Source organism: Leptodactylus fuscus, chromosome 7 (genome assembly GCF_031893055.1).
Source record: "Leptodactylus fuscus isolate aLepFus1 chromosome 7, aLepFus1.hap2, whole genome shotgun sequence".
In the NCBI taxonomy this organism is placed as follows: Eukaryota; Metazoa; Chordata; class Amphibia; order Anura; family Leptodactylidae; genus Leptodactylus; species Leptodactylus fuscus.
In genome coordinates, this window is record NC_134271.1 from 72,780,767 (window position 1) to 72,802,460 (window position 21,694).

The following is a 21,694-nucleotide window of genomic DNA, read 5'->3' on the forward strand; positions in this document are numbered from 1 at the left end:
TAACTAAGGGGGAGCATGATGTTGACTGATCTTTTTGTGTGCACATTATCCCTGTTCTATGATGTCATAATGGTCATAATAATAAATTTACATAGTGCCAACATATTCCGCACAACGGGTTCTGCCATCATTGTGCATATTATCTCAGTACTGTGATATCAATGTGTGCCTTGGTACTGTAGATTATCCCTGTACTATAACATTACTGTGTACATTGTCTGTACTGTAAAATAATTATGTGTATTATCCCTGTGTGTAAAGGAGACCAAAATAATCCTACACTTATCACGTTCTGAATTTACTGGTTGAGTCTAAGGCCCCAGGTAGTGAGCCGCAGCAAAAAAGCACTGCAGGAAAAACTGTGGTGGAAATTCATTGTGGTTTTTCCTACAGCGCTTTGCAAAGAAAGTCTGCAGAGTTTTCCTCTGCAGACTTTCTGCTTCCATAATGGACATGGAGTGCATGCAGGTCGTTTCTATTCAAGTCATAGGATCAGCACTGTAGCCCCATCCACTGTATACCAGTGATTGTGATGATTGGGAATGGCAATGCTGCTCCTCTGACATGAATAGGAGCATCCTGCATGTGCTCCCCATTCACTTCTTTTTCTCTATTTTTGTTTTAGCCAAACTCAGATGTGGCTACAAAAGGAATTGGAAATATAAAGGAAGAACTTGTAAGCCTCCCTTCTGTTAATCCACTTCTGACATTGGTTCATAAAAAAAAGAAAATGCTGAAAAATCTACAACAAAAAGCAGCTTTTCTACAACATGGGGTTCTTAGCCTTAAAGGGGTTATCTGGATTCTATCACTGATGGCCTATCCTTAGGATACAACATCAATATTAGATCTGCATGGGTCTGACAGCCTGGACCCCTGAAGATCACAAGTACTGAGACAGCGCAGCTTTCACTATTGCTTGCATACTACAAGCCATGCTGTTCACTCGCCGTACAAACTATAGTGGCAAGTGTGGGTAGTGCAACATTGTATCTGATCAGTACTTGTGATCAGCAGGGGGTTCCAGGTGTTGGACCCCTGCAGATCTAATATTGATGGCCAATTCTAATGATCGGATAACCCCTTTAAGGTGGTCAAGACAGAGTGCGACCCCATTACAAGTTTCAATATGAACACTCATGGTTACTTGTTATGATGCTGAATATGACTGTAACAAACCCTCATCTGTGAGAGATATTAGGTTTCTAAAGAAATACCAGCTGTCTTTTATAATGGGGCCTCAAATATTTTAAATTGCACCCGCACTAGTTGTTGATATAAAATGCATGTAAATCTTTATATATTTCATTCCTAGGATTAAGAACGAGTTGCATGGTGATATTTGATGTGGTGGATATTAATAACAATCCTCCAGTTTTTTTGACGAATGAGGTAGGGGAGAAATTCTTCCTAGGATTTTGGGCATAAAATCCCTATTTTAATGAGAATTGTTGGATTTCTGGTATTGTAATGATTAAATGTGTTGCACTTATTTTCCTCGTTGAACTGTTAGGAAATAACAGAACCTAAAACACATTGCTTTAAGTATTCATTGCATATCAGTGTCATTTCATTTTACAAGATCCAAGGATACAGGAGAGATTACCCAGAGCAAGAAAAAGACTTGCAACGAGAAGGAAAGTGAACACAGAATATCTGCTTTTCAGTAGTGAGATTAGGGTAGAATATAGGCTGCAGTTTCTGACTATTCTCAGGCTGGAATCCTGTGCCTGCGGATTTTTTTTTCTTCTGTATGATCAGAATGAGTTTCTGACCATGATAGACATCAGGGGTGTCACTATAGGGGGTGCAGAGGAAACCGTCACTACCAGGTCCTGTAGCCTGAGGGGACGTAAAGGTTTCTCTACAACACCATTATGGGATTATATGGGTCCCACTTGAACCTTAACCTGGTGGTAAAATAACTTTTGGCAACAGCCTTTATTACAGGTATAAATGACAATAACCAAAAATGTATAACTTTAAATTCAAACTACAGTTTAGTCATAAGCTAACACCTTGCAAACATCATAAAATTTGTCTACTCATTTAATGTGCGACTACCCCCCTTCTAATAAGGCTGCGACATTATTCACAAATAGAGATGAGCGAACAGTGAAATATTCGAGATTCGTTTCGAGTAGAGCCTCAATATTCGACTACTCGATCGAATATCGAATCCCATTATAGTCTATGGGGAAAAAAACACTATTCGACTAAAGGAGAGTCACCAAGTCCACGAGTAGCAGAAGGAGAGAGTTTAGGAGAAGCGCTGTGGAGATAAAGCGTACGGACCCCATTATAGTCTATGGGGTCCATGCGCTTTAACTGCACAGCGCTTGCAGTTGTGCTGATAAAAAGTAGGCTCCCTCGTAACAGCAAGGTGCCAGCTCTCCCGACTAGCAAAGACAAGCCTGCGGCAAATCAACGCTGGTTCTGCAGCAGGCTCGTCCTTGCTAGTCGGGAGAGCTGGCAGCTTGCTGTTACGAGGGAGCTGACTTTTTTGTCATAGGAATACATTGACCAGCGTTGATTGGCCAGTGTACAGCATTGAGCCAATCAACGCTGGTTCTGCCGGAGGCTCGTCTGTGAGGAGGCGGAGTCTAAGATCGGACCACAATGGAGACTGCTGTGGTCCGATCTTAGACTCCGCCTCCTCACAGACGAGCCTCCGGCAGAACCAGCGTTGATTGGCCGAATGCTGTACACTGGCCAATGCATTCCTATGAGAAAAAGTCCGCTCCCTCATAATAGCAAGCTGCCATCTCTACCGACTAGCAAGGACGAGTCTGCTGCAGAACTAGCTTTGATTTGCCGAATGCTATAGCATTCGGCCAATCAACGCTGGTTCTGAATCAAATATTTACTGCGAATAGCTAGTAGTATTCAATCGAGTACGAATATTTCGAATACCGTAGTATTCGATCGAATACCTACTCAATCGAATACTACTCGCTCATCTCTATACACAAACAAAAGGTAATAAGAAAGAATAGGCGGACAGTAGGACGGCTTCCTGAAGGCAACAATATGTTGCCAGAGGAAAGGTAAATTTCCCTGTGACCCTGGCAAAAAATCATGACAGATTACTAGATTAAAGGAAAAACCTTCCCTGAGACCTATTAGATGTTGGCACCAGTGGCTGCCAACCACAGGCAAGCACCGGGACCAAACATATGCCGAGCTATCAGCTGTTCACAACTTTTCCTGTCAAATTTACTTACCTTAGGAAGCTGACTAATGGATATCAATGATGCCATGTGTCACATTCCTGAAGGTCCAGGTTCCTCCATTATAGATAGCATATGGTAGCTGAGTTTCGTATTTTTCAATGGGGCCCAGAGGCTTCACTTGATAGTCATATATTGGGGAATTGCTGAACCGACCTGTAACCTGCCAAGTCAAACAGGAAAAAGTTGAGTTTCCTTTTTCCCTTAAAATTATATTTATGGAGGGAACATGACATAAAAACTCGATACATACACTTTAGTTTTTGGTAGGCTATCCTAGTTGCCTGTGATTCCAGAGATCAGTTCCGTATTCAGTCACTGGATCAAACACTTTGAAAGTTTTCTATCTAAACTTTTACACATCCGCTTGCCTGAGAAAATTCCAGGTGCTTGGCTCTTGAACAAGATGTAACAGGGACACATCAGACAAGAAAGAACATACACGCCTTAGATTGCTTTTATTGATTTCTGCAAAGGAGGACTTGTGTGAATTGTGTGAAAACCTCCTCCGCCTTACTTTATGCCTGTGCTTCTATAATCACCTCATAAATACCTATCCTGTTAGAGACCATGACACAAAGCAATTCACTGCCACCACCCAATGTCACTTATGAGTAGATTACCTTTTCTGTATTACCTTATTATGATACAGGGCTTCATGATCTTGTGCTACGGGCTGCTGTGCCACTATATCTAAGCCTATCATGTATGTACTACAGCTACTGTATCTAAGATCCCTATAACACAAACTAATGCAGGGGGAGGACAAGTTCCATTCGACAATATAACACATCACTCAGGACTTAGTTACATATGACTTTATCACTGCTAATACATTATTATCCAAAATATGTCTGCCAAGACCACTGGCTGCAGTGGTCACCTGAGCTTCTAGTCCAGTTAGTGCAGGCATGGAATGGAATGAGAACCCGACACCAGAATGGAAAACAGGGATAGGCGAGTATCACTTTTTTTGCCCCTGAGCAGGGGAGTAACTAGCAAAGAAAGGGCCCCTAAGCAAACGTTTGACTTGGGCCCCCCACCCCTACACAGCATAGCACCCCCTTTCCTGTACCCCACACATTACAATGCCCCATTTACACACAGTATAATATCCCATAGTGTCCCCTCCACACAGTATAATATCCTATAGAGGCCCCTGCACACAATATAATGTCTCATAGCAGTACCTCCAACACCATATTATATCCCATCGTGGCCCCTCAACACGATGGTCACTTCACACAGTATAATGTCCTTTAGTGGCCCTAGCACACAGTAAAATGTTTCAGAGCGGCCCCTCCACACAGTATAATGTCCTATAGTGGCCCCTGCACACAGTAACAGTGTTACGTTCGTGTCTTAGTCCAGACCCAGATTCCGGATTGCAGGTTGCACCGCTAAGGAAACAGGGGAGGGAGACTATCCCTGGCACTACGGTGGCTAGCTAGGCCCTGCCTACGGGTGGTGGTCAGCTGTCCCCAAGCTAGTCTTGGCCCTGACAACTCCTGGCTCTCTAGCATGAAGACCTAGCAGACAGATAGGGCAAGAGCTATAGGAGAGCTAGGGACTGGGGTTTCTAAAGTGGTGACCCCTACAGAAATCCAGGTGCAGCTGCAGACAGACAAATGGGCTGGGAGGTGCTGGACAACGGACACGCAGCACAACACAAAACAAAACAAGAAAATGAGGAGAGGGACAGTGGAGAGGTGAAGAAAGGGTAAACACAGGACTGGGGAAAACACTGGAACCCAAAACCTCTCAAACCACAAGAAAGTGCCAGGAAAACAGAGCAGAAGGATAGGGTGGAGATGAAGTGTGAGGGAACAAACCAGATATACACACAACAGGCAACTCTCACACCACTTCCTAAACAGTTGGAACTTTCACCAAAAACAATCCTCCTCCTAGCACCAAGAATCCTAAGGTGTAAACCACAAAAACCGGCAACATGTGGAGCCAGCCCTCTTCCTTAAAAAGGCCCCAGAATCCTCCCATAGGATGATGGCAATATTAAACACCTGAGGTTCGATTCCTGGAACCTCAAGTATGCTAAGAGGACTGACCCCCAATACCAAACCAGATGGTCCAGTGGCAAAGCAACCACCAGCAGAAAATAGGAGCCCGGATCAATTCCCCAACCGAACAAAATACACAAACAACCAGGTCATGACAAACAGCCTATTTTAAAAAAATAAAGCTGCAGGAGCCCACTAGCTCCCCTACGGTTGTGGTAGTTACACCACTGCCCCATTTTTTCAAGTATGACCGGAAAAACCCTTTGAGTGTATCATTTATGAAACGGTCTGCTGAAACATGCTGGCCGCTGCGCTGCTGATCACCATACTTTTAGTAGTGGTGGTTATGGGTACTACAGTGGTATCCTATAGGCTTAAATTGGAGACCACTGCAGCAACAATTGCTGCCACTACTACAGTAGGGTGATAGAGCAGTACCTGGCATGTAAACAGGCAGGGTGTGCTCAGGGAAATAGCTGACTATGGGGGGAGGGGGGTATAGACACAGTCAGACTGCTGTCAAACTAAAATTTTGTAAAGGTGGATAACCGTTTTAATATTCATCTATATATCTATATATTAGTACAGTATATCTAGTACTTACATTGATGTTTCTTTTTCCCCAGTTTCCACTATTTGCTGTGCCAGAGGACACAAAGATTGGTACAGTGATTGCAACACTCATTGTGACCGATCAGGATGAGGACATAGAAAATAAACTTACAGACTTTTTCCTATTGTCTGGGAATGAAAACCAAACTTTTGTCCTTAATGCTGATCAAGAACACAACATGGTGTCCATCATCCTAGATCAGGTAAATCAAGTTTTTTTTTTTATCTTTTGTTATTGGTTTTCATTTATAATAAACAATAAAAGAATAAAGGATACTGAAGGGCCTGTTTGATATGTTGCAAGTAAAATTTGTTTAAAAAAGTTTGCTCACTATTTGACTGAAATATACCTACAGTAAACTAAATTGTTAGAGTAGAGTAAATCAATCTATATATATGTAAAACTCAAAATCTGTAATAGTCTGCTCTATAGAAATCCACAGTTCTCGCCCGATTTGGGTGAAATTTGGCACGCCCCCTCTCCACCGTCAGGAGCAGAATACATTACATCTCGCTAGCGTCCCCCCATCATGAGATTGGGGCCCCTAAATTTAGGCCCTATACATATAATGGGGAAATGTGAACGTGCTGAGGGGAAAACAACAGTTTTGACTGACAGGGACGGATTATAGCGACGGCGCCAAAGAGTCGCTGCTAAAGGGGTCGCACCACAACACACAAACATTTCACAAACGCTATATAAACATCACATAGACAGCACACATACACCAACCCACAAGCACAACACCACACAAATGCCACAACACACCACACAAACACCAGACCACTGTAGACACACACAACACAAACACCACCCCACAAATACTACACACGCACGGACGGATCACATGCAAACACACTCAGATGGATGCACACTGCACATACGGACGAACAGAGCACATGCGTACTCACATACAACTACCCCACGCATGGACACTTGCTCTGTGCACGCAAAAACACATGCGCACTGTAAGAAAGTGACAGGAAAAGTCCTGGAAGGACGCTATATCTCCCCCAGAGTCCTCTCATATGTGTGGTGAGGGCTTCAATAGCTGTAGCAAGGCATCTAGCAGGTTAACCTCTTCTCATCCTAACGCAGGAAGGAGCTGTCGTGTACAGGTGGGAACAGTTAGGCCTAATCACAGGCCTATAAAGCCTCTCCAGACTTCTGTCCTGGGCAGTTCCTGGGGGAGAGTGGTGGAGCCAGGTCCTGTCCATCCTAACTGAAAACTGATGAGACCAGTGGGTGCTCCACAGCTTGTATTTTTGTTGCTTTGTTTTGTCCGTGTGGTTGAAGCAAGCCACACGTATAGACAGATTGCTTCTGTGTAGTTAGTCGCCTAGCCGGGCAGGTATTTGTGTTTGTTTTTGCCTGAAGTAAAGGCCTGTTTATTTTGTTTGACTGCACCTTTAAACCTTTTTGCAAAATAAACACACAGGGCTAAAACCCTGTTCAAACTGATTTTGGTGTCTGTCTCTGACTGTCTGGGTCCGCTGCTGCTACCGCTGAGCCTACCTCCCCCACATTTGGTGCTTCGGATGCGGGCAAGCCCAGTTTAAAACAGCTCTTAAAGAGACAGATACCTTTTTTTTTTTTTTTCCTCGCTCTATCACCTGATGTCCTGGGTGAAGGCGGTGGGAGAACAAAGCACAAACGCGGCCGCAATGGAAGACCTGGTTAAGCTGCTTGGACAGGCCCAGATGGCTGCTGAAAGGCGACAACAGCGTGCAATGGAGGCCTCTGAAAAATGGCAGCAAGAGATGAATGTGATGTTCATGAAGCAGTTGGCTGCGTTAAGTGAGGCCTTGGCTGCTCAAAAACCGGAGACAGTCTGCTGCTGTGACCCAAGAGGTGAGACCCACTGCTCGAGCTGCTGTACAGAGTTCGCTACAAAAGATGACATCCACAGATGACGTGGAAGCGTATTTACATGTTTTTGAGCGGGTTGCAGATCGAGAAAAGCTGCCAAGAGAACAGTGGGCAGATGTCGTGGAGCCTTTTTTAACCGGGGAGCCACAAAAGGCGTATTATGATCTGTGTGAGACAGACGCCAGGGACTATACCAAGCTGAGGGGAGAAATCCTAGCCCGACTTGGAGTAAACATGCATGTACGAGCCGGAAGGGTACATCACTGGACTTTTTCTGAAAGTCTCCCACCCAGGTCTCAAATGCATGACTTGGTCTACCTGGTGAAAAAGTGGCTCCAGCCAGAAGAAGCGTCCCCTGCCAAGATGGTAGAACGGGTAGTGCTGGACAAGTACACCCGCTCCCTTCCTCCTAAAATCCAACGCTGGGTTGGCCAGGCAGGGCCCACGACGGCAGAGGAGCTGGTTTGCCTGGTGGAGAGATATCGGGCCACTGAGGAACTCCTCCAGACCCCCTCCCGGCCAACCTCCCCGAAATCTGGCAGAATCATACCCACCAATAGGGGTGTGAGGAGGATTGGACTGGAAGGTTGTATACCCGGGGAGCAGGCAGCCGGAACAGTGTTCCCTAGATTCAAAATGCAAAATGGCGACCAATCCCATTTACGGTGCTGGCGGTGCCATGAGATGGGACATGTGGCTGCACGTTGCCCTCTGACCAGTGAGCCAATGGACTGTAGCAGTGTCCGGCAAGTCTCGCTGTTTTCTCAACCTGCCTGTTTAGCCGAACTGCCGACGGATGAGGATCCTCCAATGTGTGTGGTAACTGTGGGAGGACAGTCTGTGTCTGCTCTCATGGACTCTGGTAGTGTGGTGACCCTGATACGTGCAACTCTGGTAGACCCTGCCCAATACAATGGACGTACGGTGGGGGTCTTGTGCATCCATGGTGACATCAGAAAGTACCCAATAGCCGAAGTCCCCATCGAGACTACCTGTGGGGTAGTCCGTCACCAGGTCGGTGTAGTGCAAAGCCTGTTCCACAGTGTCATTCTTGGAAGAGATTTTCCTGGGTTCTGGAGCCTGTGGAAAAACCAAGATAAAGAGCAGGATGGGTGTGAAAGGTTGCCAAAAATGGATCCTGAACCTTTTGACCCGGACTGTGGTGGGCCAGCAATAGCCGCTGTCCCAGAAGAAACTAGCTCGCCATTTACTGTGTTAGCTGGTGACACTGAAGGTCAGCAGGAGGTGTCTGACCTACCAGAACTTGAGGTGTCCCATGACAATTTTGGTACTGCCCAACTCAGGGACCCACACTTGTCTCGGGCACGAGAAAATGTAAAGGTGATAAATGGTCAGTCCCAATATCCAGGGGCTGATCAAGAATTTCCTTATTTTGCTATGAACCAGGATTTACTGTATAGGGTAAGCAAAATAAGAGATAATGTCATTGAGCAATTGTTGGTACCCCAACCCTTCCAAAAAGTGGTTCTAGACTTAGCCCATAAGCATGCACTGGGAGGACATTTCGGGTATGAGAAAACTAAAGAACGTATATTACAACGTTTCTATTGTCCGGGGATGGACAGACATGTACGAGATTACTGTAGCTCCTGCCCAGTGTGCCAATTGACTGCACCAGTCTCCCACTTCAGGAGTCCATTAGTACCCCTCCCAATTATAGAGGTGCCCTTTGAGCGTATAGCTATGGATTTGGTGGGACCCCTGGTGAAATCGGCTACGGGACATCAGTACATATTGGTTGTAGTAGATTATGCTACCCGATACCCTGAGGCCGTGCCCCTCAGACATACCTCGGCAAAACTGATCGCAAAAGAGTTGTTTTATATGTTTTCCCGGACTGGTATCCCTAAAGAGATCCTGACGGATCAAGGTACCCCCTTTTTGTCCAAAATTACAAAGGAAATGTGTAAGCTCCTGGGTATTAAGCACTTGAGAACCTCTGTCTACCACCCCCAGACCGATGGCCTAGTTGAGAGGTTTAATAAGACCCTTAAAGGAATGTTGAAAAGGGTGGTTAGCAAGGATGGTAAGGACTGGGATTGTTTGCTGCCATATTTAATGTTTGCCATCCGAGAGGTACCCCAGTCCTCCACCGGATTCTCTCCCTTCGAGCTAGTGTATGGTAGACATCCGAGGGGTCTGTTAGATATTGCTAGGGAAACTTGGGAACAGGAACCCACTCCCTATCGTAGTGTTATAGAGCACATAACCCAAATGCAAGACCGAATTGCCGCAGTAATGCCCATCGTAAAGGAGCACATGGAGCATGCTCAGTTGGCACAAAGCCATGTTTATAACCGAAAGGCTCAGCTCAGATCCTTTAACCCAGGTGACCGGGTGTTAGTGCTCGTGCCCACCGTAGAGAGTAAATTTCTAGCCAAGTGGCAAGGTCCATATGAGATAACTGAAAAAGTGGGAAATGTAAACTACAAGGTCTTCCAACCAGGCAGGAGGAAACCTGAACAGATCTACCATGTGAATCTGTTAAAACCCTGGAAAGAGAGGGAATCCTTGTCGGCCCTAAGTACCCCTAGAGAGAGTGCCACTAAAGGCAGAGGTGCAAGTGGTAATCATTGCCCTGATGTACAGATAGCGGTGACTCTGTCTAAGGTACAGGCACAAGAGACAAAGGAACTAGTACAAAGAAACACTGATGTATTTTCAGAGACACCCGGGCGTACTAATCTAATAGAGCATGATATTATTACCGAGCCGCAGGTACGAATCAGTCTGAAGCCCTACCGTGTACCTGAAGCTCGTAGACAGGCCATAACAAAAGAGGTTAACAATATGTTAGCACTTGGGGTCATTGAAGAGTCAAAAAGTGCGTGGTCAAATCCTATTGTCCTGATTCCCAAACCTGATGGTACAATCAGATTTTGTAACGATTTCCGTAAATTAAATGAAAATTCAAAGTTTGATGCCTATCCGATGCCCAGAGTAGACGAGCTGATTGAAAGGTTAGGGACTTCCAGGTATTTCTCTACTCTCGATCTAACAAAAGGGTATTGGCAGGTGCCGCTTACGGAGAGTGCTAGAGAGAAAACTGCATTTGCCACCCCAGATGGTCTCTTCCAGTACGTAACTATGCCATTCGGTTTACATGGTGCTCCCGCCACCTTTCAGCGGTTGATGGACAAAATCCTCAAGCCACATCGCAGGTATGCTTCAGCCTACCTTGACGATATTGTCATCTTCAGCCCTGATTGGGGGAGTCACTTGCCGAAGGTCCAAGCAGTACTAGATTTGCTTCGTGCAGCCGGATTAACTGCTAACCCCAAAAAGTGCGCTTTGGGCCTTGAGGAAGCCCGGTATTTGGGGTACACAATAGGAAGAGGAGTAATCAAACCCCAGGTGAATAAAGTAGAGGCTATCCAGAATTGGCCCCGTCCCGTAAGTAAAAAGCAGGTGAGGGCTTTCCTGGGAATTGTGGGGTACTATAGGAGGTTCATACCCAATTTTGCCTCCATTGCAGCTCCCCTGACTGACCTGACCAAGGGAGGGATAACTGGCCTCATCAAATGGAGTGAAGGGGCTGAGGGGGCATTCCAGAAGTTGAAAGCGGTCCTTTGTATACAACCAGTATTGGTCACTCCCAATTATGCCAAAGAGTTTGTGGTACAGACTGATGCCTCGGATGTAGGGTTAGGGGCAGTCCTTTCACAGGTGATTGAAGGTGAGGAACATCCAGTCACATACTTAAGTCGAAAGCTCACTCCTGCAGAGAAAAATTACAGTATTGTAGAAAGGGAGTGTTTGGCCATCAAATGGGCTCTGGAGTCCCTACGGTATTATTTGCTAGGCCGACAGTTTCGGTTGATTACTGACCACTCCCCTCTCACATGGATGTCTCAGGCTAAAGAAAGAAATGCCTGGGTTACGAGATGGTTCCTTACCTTACAAAATTTTAAATTTAAGGTCGAACACCGATCCGGTAAATTACAGGGGAATGCAGACGCTTTGTCCAGGACACATTGTATGGTGGCGAAAGGTGTTCGCCCCTATAGGTTCAAACAAAGGGGGAGGGTATGTAAGAAGGTGACAGGAAAAGTCCTGGAAGGACGCTATATCTCCCCCAGAGTCCTCTCATATGTGTGGTGAGTGAGGGCTTCAATAGCTGTAGCAAGGCATCTAGCAGGTTAACCTCTTCTCATCCTAATGCAGGAAGGAGCTGTCGTGCACAGGTGCGAACAGTTAGGCCTAATCACAGGCCTATAAAGCCTCTCCAGACTTCTGTCCTGGGCAGTTCCTGGGGGAGAGTGGTGGAGCCAGGTCCTGTCCATCCTAACTGAAAACTGGTGAGGCCAGTGGGTGCTCCACAGCTTGTATTTTTGTTGCTTTGTTTTGTCCGTGTGGTTGAAGCAAGCCACACGTATAGACAGATTGCTTCTGTGTAGTTAGTCGCCTAGCCGGGCAGGTATTTGTGTTTGTTTTTGCCTGAAGTAAAGGCCTGTTTATTTTGTTTGACTGCACCTTTAAACCTTTTTGCAAAATAAACGCACAGGGCTAAAACCCTGTTCAAACTGATTTTGGTGTCTGTCTCTGACTGTCTGGGTCCGCTGCTGCTACCGCTGAGCCTACCTCCCCCACAGCACATACACGCTTACTTATACACGGACCACACATGCATGCACACACGCATACATACACATGGATCACACACATGTACACGCACGCATACACTGACAAAACATGTCTGGTATCCTTAGTGGCTGCTTGCACACTGCAGTATTTTTCACTGGCCATGTATTTGGCAGGTCCATAGACTTCTTTGTGCAAAAAGCTGTGAATTTTGCAGGCTCTGTAGAAGTCTATGGAGATGTAAAATCCACGGCCCAGAGACTGTAGTGTTACTGTAGTGTGCAAGCAGCCTTACTGAGCAGCAATATTGGTCAGGAGAAAACTGCCTGATAGTAAGATTGTCATTATTGCTTCCTATACAGGGAGCTTTCATCACTGAAGCACTACAATAGATAGTTGTTTAACTATAAACCAATTTTACTCTTTTGTCCATGAACTACTTATAGATTACACTGGAGGGAGGGGGGAAGGATTGCACTATGTTGTTAACTGGGTGTAAGTCGGTGGCATAACTAGGAATGGGGGGGGGGCCCTGTAGCGAACTTTTTTTTTTTTTTTCTATGTAGATTGTGAGCCCCATATAGGGATCGCAATGTACATTTTTTTTTTTTTTTTTTTTTTTTTTTTTTTTCCTGTCAGTATGTCTTTTGTAGAATGGGAGGAAATCCACGCAAACATGGGGAGAACATAAAAACTGCATGCAGAAGGCGGAAAGCTGTCAGACCGGGTCCGACCATGAGCGCCGGTGAGCGTTTTATGCTCTCCGCTGTGAAACCGTTTTTTTTTTTTTAAACCAGACGCAGAGTACTGCATGTCCGACACTGTGTCCGGTTTAAAAAAAAAAAAAAAAAAAAAACAATTTCGCGGCGGAGAGCATAAAATGCTCACCGGCGCTCACGGCCGGACACTTTTCAAACCCATTCAAATGAATGGGTGAGAGACTCCTGCATCTTTTCATCTCCTGCTCTGTTTTGTGCAGGAAACGGAAACCTGTATGATGTGTCATGACAGGTCCTGTAACCTACTAGGAAAGATGCCGGCACAAGGTATCAGGGCTTGGGGACAGCGGTCAGGAGATGCTCTCTGTCATCATGCAAATGCCGGGTGGCAGGGGCCCGGACAGCAGGCAGCCCCTGCTTGGGTACAGTAGTGAAGCCAGCAATTTAAAAGATGGACTGTGGAGGAGGAAGCAGCTCCTCTCCACTCCGCAAACACCTTCAGGCAGCACCCGGTGCTGTATATAGGGCCCATTACCTGCTGAAGTTACTCCAGCAGGTAACAGCCCATTAAAAAAAAAAAAAATCTGCAGTGGTAGTGGCTCCCACCGGGCCCCTTAGTGTCCCTGGCCCTGTGGCAGCCACTACCGCAGCTACCCCGGTAGTTACGCCCCTGGACTCAGTGTTATCTGTGTGTTTACATAGAGAGATAACAGACTCTGCTTTATCAGCAAACTGCAATTAGCTGAACGATTGTCCTGTCGGCATAAAAGCACTGAGTAAGTGACGTCACTTGTCCTATAGCTTCGTGGTTATAGCAATGCTGTGTAAACTATGGGAGGAATAATCTTGATGGTGTTTTAACATTTATTAATTAAACGTTATATTTTATTAGTGTTCTTCGTTTTTGGTTTAGCATTTTTCCCTAAGAATTTTATTACACTTTATTAATTGCACAAACAATGCCAAGAAACAGGCAAAACAAAATAACAAGAATACAGGAAGGGGATGGGAAGTGAGGCCAGGAAAGGAGTGAATGGGGAGAAAACAAAAAATAACTGTTAGGGACCAGCAAGGGAACACGGGGGGAGGGCGGAGCACTTGGTTTTGCATTTTCATAAATCTGCTCCATTGACTCTTCTTTCCAGGAACAGTTGATACAACTAATAACATTGGTTGTAGCAATAACATTTCTTGTTACAAGCTACACTTATTGTGACATGAAACGATGAAAAATCTCAGCATGAACAAGAGTCTGAGAAGGATCTTAATGAAAAGATAAGTTATCACTTCTGCTTCCTGAGAAGTGGCTGCAAATTGATCACAGCTGGGAATAAGATCCCTTACTAGCCACATCACAGTGAGTCAGACCCTTCACAGAAAGCTTTGATACAGACGTCATAAGATATGACGAGAGTACCCAGGACAGGTTAATAACCTTTCCTTCGGGGACATGGACATTGCATGTCTCAGTGTTGGCACATAATGAGAAGATTCATATAGCAAAATCAAATCAAACCCTTACTGTGTATGAAACCAGGAAGTGTGGAAGCAATGTGACAAGGAATATTCAAGAAGTGTTATAAACAGGAATCCTATTTCACAGTAATTAAAATTTTTTGTTTTTTTTCAAATATTGCCCATTCAAGCCCAAACTTCAAATCAAATATGTAGCAGTAATTTATAAACGTATCCATGCCAGTTTTCGCAGGGGAAAATAAAGGGTAATACAGGCCAGTTCTGTTCAGAAAGCACGGGTCCCTCCATTTACACTAAAGATATCTGACAGAATACTGTCCTATAGTGGCCCCTACATAGTATAATGTTCCTTAGTCGGCCAACCACACTGTAGAATGTCCCATAGTGTTCCTCAAGACTATACAATGTTCTATAATGGCCCTGATATAGTATAATATCCCATAGTGGCCTCTCCACATAGTTTAATGCCCAACAATGGCTCCATGACGGTCCATACAGGGTTGACCAAATTGGTTCTTGTTACGAGTTTTACAAAAATTTTGGATTTAACCATGGACTACTCTTCAGACCCTAGAGTATAATAATTGGAGGGCCAGAGGAGGTGAGTAAGCAATACTTACAGTGTCACTCACCTCCCCTGAGCTCTGATGTATGGCTGCTCTTCGGCCTCTTATGGTCTCCTGATATCAAGGAACACTGAGGCCTCAGGAACCACTAAGGCCTGTGATTTGGCCTCAGAAGTCATGCTGGCATGATGATGCTTGCTTCTTTGTGTCATTCCACCGTAAAAACCCACTGGAAACCTAATCATAGGCTGCAGTGATTCCTCACATCATTCAGAAGGCCAAAAGAGGGATCCTAACGCCAACATGCCTGAGCCCAGGGTAGGTGAGTAACACTGTTTATTTTTACTCACTGTAGCTGGACTTCTGTTTATTCTAATTTGGGGTCTAAGGGTAAGTTCACACAGAGATTTTTGGTCAGGATTTTTCGTCCGTTTCTTCAGCCTAGCGATTGGGCCTGAAGAATACACCCTCCTCCGGAATAGGTCCATTCATTGGGCCTAATCCGGAGTGGAGTGCGCGGTTGGATGCCGTTGCAGTGCATCGACTTTCAGTTGTGGCGAGCCGGTTTTTGGACTGGAACCTGAGGCGGCCTCCACCTCAGGTTCCGATCCAGAAAACCCCATCTGAACTTACCCTAAGAGACCCTAAAGTGTAATGATTGCAGTTTCCAATTGATGTATTCAATTTGAACAAAATTGGTGGGCATATCTTTCAAGGTTTGCAAAACACTCATCTTTAGTAGACTTCCATGCCCTGCCACAGTAATCAACTCTGTCAGTGGATGCCAATGTAGTATACTCATTATATATTGTACCAATTTACCCTCAGTTGACCACTCTGTCTGATTCTCAATGGACACCATCTTGATTTTTAGATGTTGTCACAGCACCTAAGGAGTTTATGGCACTGATCTCCTTCTCTACCACTTTGGCTGTACTTGAGTAAAATAGTGAGCAGGGTGAGGGTGGAGGAGCCCCAGTGTCATTATTCTTTTTGGGGCATATGCACTACCTTATTACATCCTAATGGAAATTGGCCCAGCCTTTTCAGTGTTCACACTGTGCTATTCCTCTGTACAGTTCTAGAGAACATCTATTGTATAAAGGGGCTCTATCATTGGGAAAAGTCATTTTTAACTAATCATATCCTTGCATAGCCTTTAGAAACGCTATTCCACACCTACCTTTAGTATGTAGATTGCCTCAGTGGTTTCTCAATAAGTCCGTTTTTATTCATATGCTAATTAGACTGGTGCATGATGTATCGTGCACCCTCTTTGCTATTGTTTCCTATGGAATAGGCTGCTGTTGCTTACGATGACTCGGCTTCCTGTTTGCACACACACATAGACAATAGCCGAGATGAGTGCTGCTGGGAACTTCCTGTGCTGACTGGAAGCTCATTAGCTCAAATCTTTTTTTTTTTTTTTTTTTTTTTTTAAACTGTCACATGCCTTGCATTAAAATCCATTAATGCTATTGTGGGGATGTATTTGCACGACCCATTTTTTGACAATCCATTTTAACAGGCCGTCAAAAAATGAGATATGTCATGTTTTTTCCCTTCTTGTAAACCGGTGCCTCTCAGATGCAAAACAAACGAGAAAAATGGCTATTTTTTTTACTGCTGTTTTATCTAGCAGTTCTGTAACTATAGGCTTAAGGGTAAGGGTTGGTTCACATCTGCGTTTGTATTCCGTCCCGGGGAGTCTGCATGGGAACTCCCGCAAACGGAATACTAAATGCAATTGCCAGCACTGTGCAGTAAAAGCACACAGATCCCCATAGACTATAATGGGGTCCGTGTGCTTACCGCCAGATCTCCGCACAGAATATGTGGACAGGAAAGTAGTTCACAATCTATGATTGTGTGAATCGTATGATTTGTGCGGGCAGAGTGCGGCAAGCACATAGACACCATTATAGTCTATGGGGTCCATGTCCTTTTACTACACAGTGCTTGCAATTGTGTTTGGTATTCCATTCGAGGGATCCCCAGGCTCCCCCGGTCGGAATACCAACGCAGATGTGAACAGGCCCCGTGGTTTGGCTCAAAAAAGGCTACAAAATCTGCAACCAAAAAAGCTGTTTTTCCACAACATGGGGCCTCAGCCTAAATATGCATAAAACATATTTGATACATTTAGCATAAATTATGGCAATGCAGCAAAGCTGACTATGAGAATTACTCATGATTAGAGATGAGCGAACAGTAAAATATTTGATATTCAATATTCGTTTCTAATAGCCCCTCAATATTCGCCTATTCGAACGAATGTCGAACCCCATTATAGTCTATGGGGAAAAAATGCTAGTTTCAGGGAATCCCACTCTTCAACTCAGGAGAGTCACCAAGTCCATTATGACACTGATGCCAACACCCTGGAATGCAACTGGGACAGCAGGAGAAGCATGTCTGGGGGCATCTAACATGCCCAAGTCACTGTATTATGTCAGGATCCCTGTCAGCTTGCAATATGCGGGAGCTGACTTTTTCCCATAGGAATGCATTGACCAGCATTGATTGGCCGAATGCCATACAGAGTACAGCATTTGGCCAATCAACGCTGGTTCTACCGGAGGCTCGTCTGTGAGTAGGCGGAGTCTAAGATCAGACCAGAATGGAGACTGCTGTGGACCGATCTTAGACTCCGCCTCCTCCGGCAGAACCAGCATTGATTGGCCGAATGCTGTACTCTGTATGGCATTCGGCCAATCAACGCTGGTCAATGCTGTGTGCGTGACAGGAGGAGTAGATGGAGGGATAAGTGTCCCAAAGTAAAACATCCAGCGCCAAAAATAATTAAAACTTCACTTTTACTTATTCCATGATTAAAAAGTAATTACAAGTGGATCCAAAATTGCAAATACAGAAAAATTGCTTACGCGTTTCGGGGCTTGCGTTTTCTTGCCCCTTTCTCATAGCATGTTAGTACACAACTAAAAAGATCCTTAAGTAGTCCATAAACTCCACCCATATCTCAGGGTTTTAACCCTTCATATAACAGACATATACAAAGATGATACCAATTAATAGGCATAATTATTACACATTACGAGTTCAAAAGACATGTGTTAAATTAACCACACTAATAAGGCAAATACAGTATAAAAAAACTCTTTTGATTAAATTTCAAACTCACCCACGGTTTCACCCAGACACCATGTTGTTTTCCAGTAATCCCGCTAAGTGTGTTGCATCCGTGCAAGACCATTTCCGTATACGCCCACAGTCATGTGATGCGGTCATGTGGGACACAAAATATCTAACGCATCACATGACACTAACCCGGCACCTACAATGTTTTAATATATTAATGTAAGGTCCTGTCGGATATTAAGCCCCGACGGGACTCTGGAATTGAGTTTCCAGATCCAAAAGGCCTCTTTTTGTGAATATATTTTACAGGTTACCGATTTTTTGTTAAAGCATAATTATTTTATGTTTGACTCACAGTTTTTCTTACAGATTTGTGGGGCCCCTATGGGGTCCCCTTTCTCCCCCTCGCTAGCTAACATCTACATGTCGAGGTGGGAGGAACTTTTCATCTATTCGAATTCCAATCCATTTTTTTCATTTATACATTGGTATCGGCACTACATCGATGATGTCCTCATTGTTTGGAGGGGCGATGTAGCGCCCATACCAATGTTTTTGGATTACATTAATTTAAACGATTTTAATTTGAGTTTTACTCATAATTGTCACCCTTCAAAAATTTGTTTTTTGGATTTGGAACTTACAGGCAGCACCGACACGGCTTCGGTGCACACATCCTTGTACCGCAAGCCCACTGCAGGCAACACTACTTTATTGGCCTCTAGTTGTCATCCATCTCACACAATTAAATCTGTGCCGGTGGGTGAATTGTTCCGTACTAAACGCGCCTGTTCAGACGAGGCGGTTTATAGGGAACAATCAAGAATTACTTTGGGAAGGTTAAGGGATCGCAAATACCCCATGTGGACACTTAAGAGAGCTGAACGTATTGTATCTACTAAGGACCGCAGGACACTTTTAGAGAATAAACCATCACCTTCTCCCAAGAAGTCTTCTTTATATTTTTCGACACCCTATAGTCCTCAATACAGACAAATAGTCCAAATAATTAGGAAGAATCTACCTATATTAGAAACGGACCCTATAGTTAGAGAGATCTTGCATTCAGGGGTTAGATTTATTCCTAGCCGAGGTAGGTCATTGGCGGATCATTTATCTCCCAGCTTGTACACTTCAGACATGAGTCAACATTCTACCTGGCTCAGCACCACAGGTTTTTTCCGATGTGCACTCACTAGATGCGCGACATGTAGATTTTGTAAAAAAACAAAAACTTTTGGACCGTCAGATAATAAGTCTTTATTTAACATCATAAAATTTTTAAATTGTAACAGCACTTATGTTGTCTACATAATTGAATGTTCAAGTTGTAATCTCATTTATGTGGGCTGCACAATTCGCCAGGTAAAGGTTCGTATATCGGAACACCTGGCGGATTGTTCAAAGAATTTAACTGAAAACATGTCGAACGCATCCCGGCATTTTGTTGTGGAACATGGAGGTGATACAACGTCATTTTTATTCTATGCAATTGACTCCATCCCTATACCTAGGAGAGGTGGAGATCGCAGGAAGCTTCTTTTAAAAAAAGAGGCCTTTTGGATCTGGAAACTCAATTCCAGAGTCCCGTCGGGGCTTAATATCCGACAGGACTTTACATTAATATATTAAAACATTGTAGGTGCCGGGTTAGTGTCATGTGATGCGTTAGATATTTTGTGTCCCACATGACCGCATCACATGACTGTGGGCGTATACGGAAATGGTCTCGCACGGATGCAACACACTTAGCGGGATTACTGGAAAACAACATGGTGTCTGGGTGAAACCGTGGGTGAGTTTGAAATTTAATCAAAAGAGTTTTTTTATACTGTATTTGCCTTATTAGTGTGGTTAATTTAACACATGTCTTTTGAACTCATAATGTGTAATAATTATGCCTATTAATTGGTATCATCTTTGTATATGTCTGTTATATGAAGGGTTAAAACCCTGAGATATGGGTGGAGTTTATGGACTACTTAAGGATCTTTTTAGTTGTGTACTAACATGCTATGAGTAAGGGGCAAGAAAACGCAAGCCCCGAAACGCGTAAGCAATTTTTCTGTATTTGCAATTTTGGATCCACTTGTAATTACTTTTTAATCATGGAATAAGTAAAAGTGAAGTTTTAATTATTTTTGGCGCTGGATGTTTTACTTTGGGACACTTATTGCAACTAGTAATCCTCTTCAGTCGGAGGTCTTCCGTAGCTGCCTACAAATTATGTCTTCCATTCCTGTTGATTCTTATCAGGTTTGAGCGTTTTATATTCACAATATATAGATGGAGGGATGGTTGGGTGTAGTGCAGAGCTGTGTGTGTGACAGGAGGAGTAGATGGAGGGATGGTTGGGTGTAGTGCAGAGCTGTGTGTGTGACAGGAGGAGTAGAGAGAGAGATGGTTGGATGTAGTGCAGAGCTGTGTGTGTGACAGGAAGAGTAGATGGAGGGATGGTTGGGGGTAGTGCAGAGCTGGGTGACAGGAGGAATATATAGAGGGATGGTTGGGTGTAATGCAGAGTTATGTGTGTGTGACAGGAGGAGTAAATAGAGGGATGGTTGGGTGTAATGCAGAGCTGTGTGTGACAGGAGAAGTTGATGGAGGGATGGTTGGGTGTAGTGCAGAGTTATGTGTGTGTGACAGGAGGAGTAAATAGAGGGTTGGTTGGGTGTAGTGCAGAGCTGTGTGTGTGACAGGAGGAGTAGATGGAGAGATGGTTGGGTGTAGTGCAGAGCTGTGTGTGTGACAGGAGGAGTAGATGGAGGGATGGCTGGGTGTAGCAGAGCTCAGTGCACGGCCAGCTCTGCTACATCTCGGCATAGGAATGCATTGACCAGCATTGATTGGCCGAATGCCATACAGAGTACAGCATTCGGCCAATCAACGCTGGTTCTGCTGGAGGAGGCGGAGTCTAAGATTGGTCCACAGCAGTATCCATTCTGGTCTGATCTTAGACTCTGCCTCCTCACAGACGAGCCTCCGGCAGAACCAGCGTTGATTGGCCGAATGCTGTACTCTGTATGGCATTCGGCCAATCAACGCTGGTCAATGCATTCCTATAGGAAAAAGTCAGCTCGCGCATATCGCAAGCTGACAGGGATCCCGACCAGATAGAGCCCCAAAGAGCTGGGTGAGTAACATTCCCACCTAAATAAAGGTAATCCCTAGCTAACCCTGCCTGTACATCTATCCCTGTCTCACAGTCACATAGTTCACAGTCTCAAATTAACCAAATGTTAAATCCACCATTCCTATAAATTGGAGGTCACCTAATTTAGCCAGCCAATTAGTTTTCCCAATTTGTTTTCGATGCCTCCGTTGTCGTAGTTCCTGTCCCACCTCCCCTGCGCAGTTATTGGTGCAAAAAAAGCGCCAGGGAAGGTGGGAGGGGATAATTTGCCTCGTGGTATTCAATTGGAATCGAATACCTCGAACGGCCTGATATTCGATCGAACAGTGTTTGCTCATCTCTACTCATGATAAATCTCTGCCTCTTGTA

The 21,694-nt window shown here is 44.6% G+C and overlaps 1 protein-coding gene across 1 annotated transcript in view; it reads left to right on the top strand.

Moving 5' to 3' along the window:
- CDH16 (cadherin 16) overlaps window positions 1–21,694 on the top strand; it is a 120,163-nt gene that overhangs the window by 54,601 nt on the left and 43,868 nt on the right. The window contains exons 10-11 of the mRNA XM_075282108.1: window positions 1,316–1,392; window positions 5,875–6,063. Of these exons, the coding sequence (XP_075138209.1) occupies window positions 1,316–1,392; window positions 5,875–6,063 (266 nt within the window). The remainder of the gene's footprint in view (window positions 1–1,315; window positions 1,393–5,874; window positions 6,064–21,694) is intronic.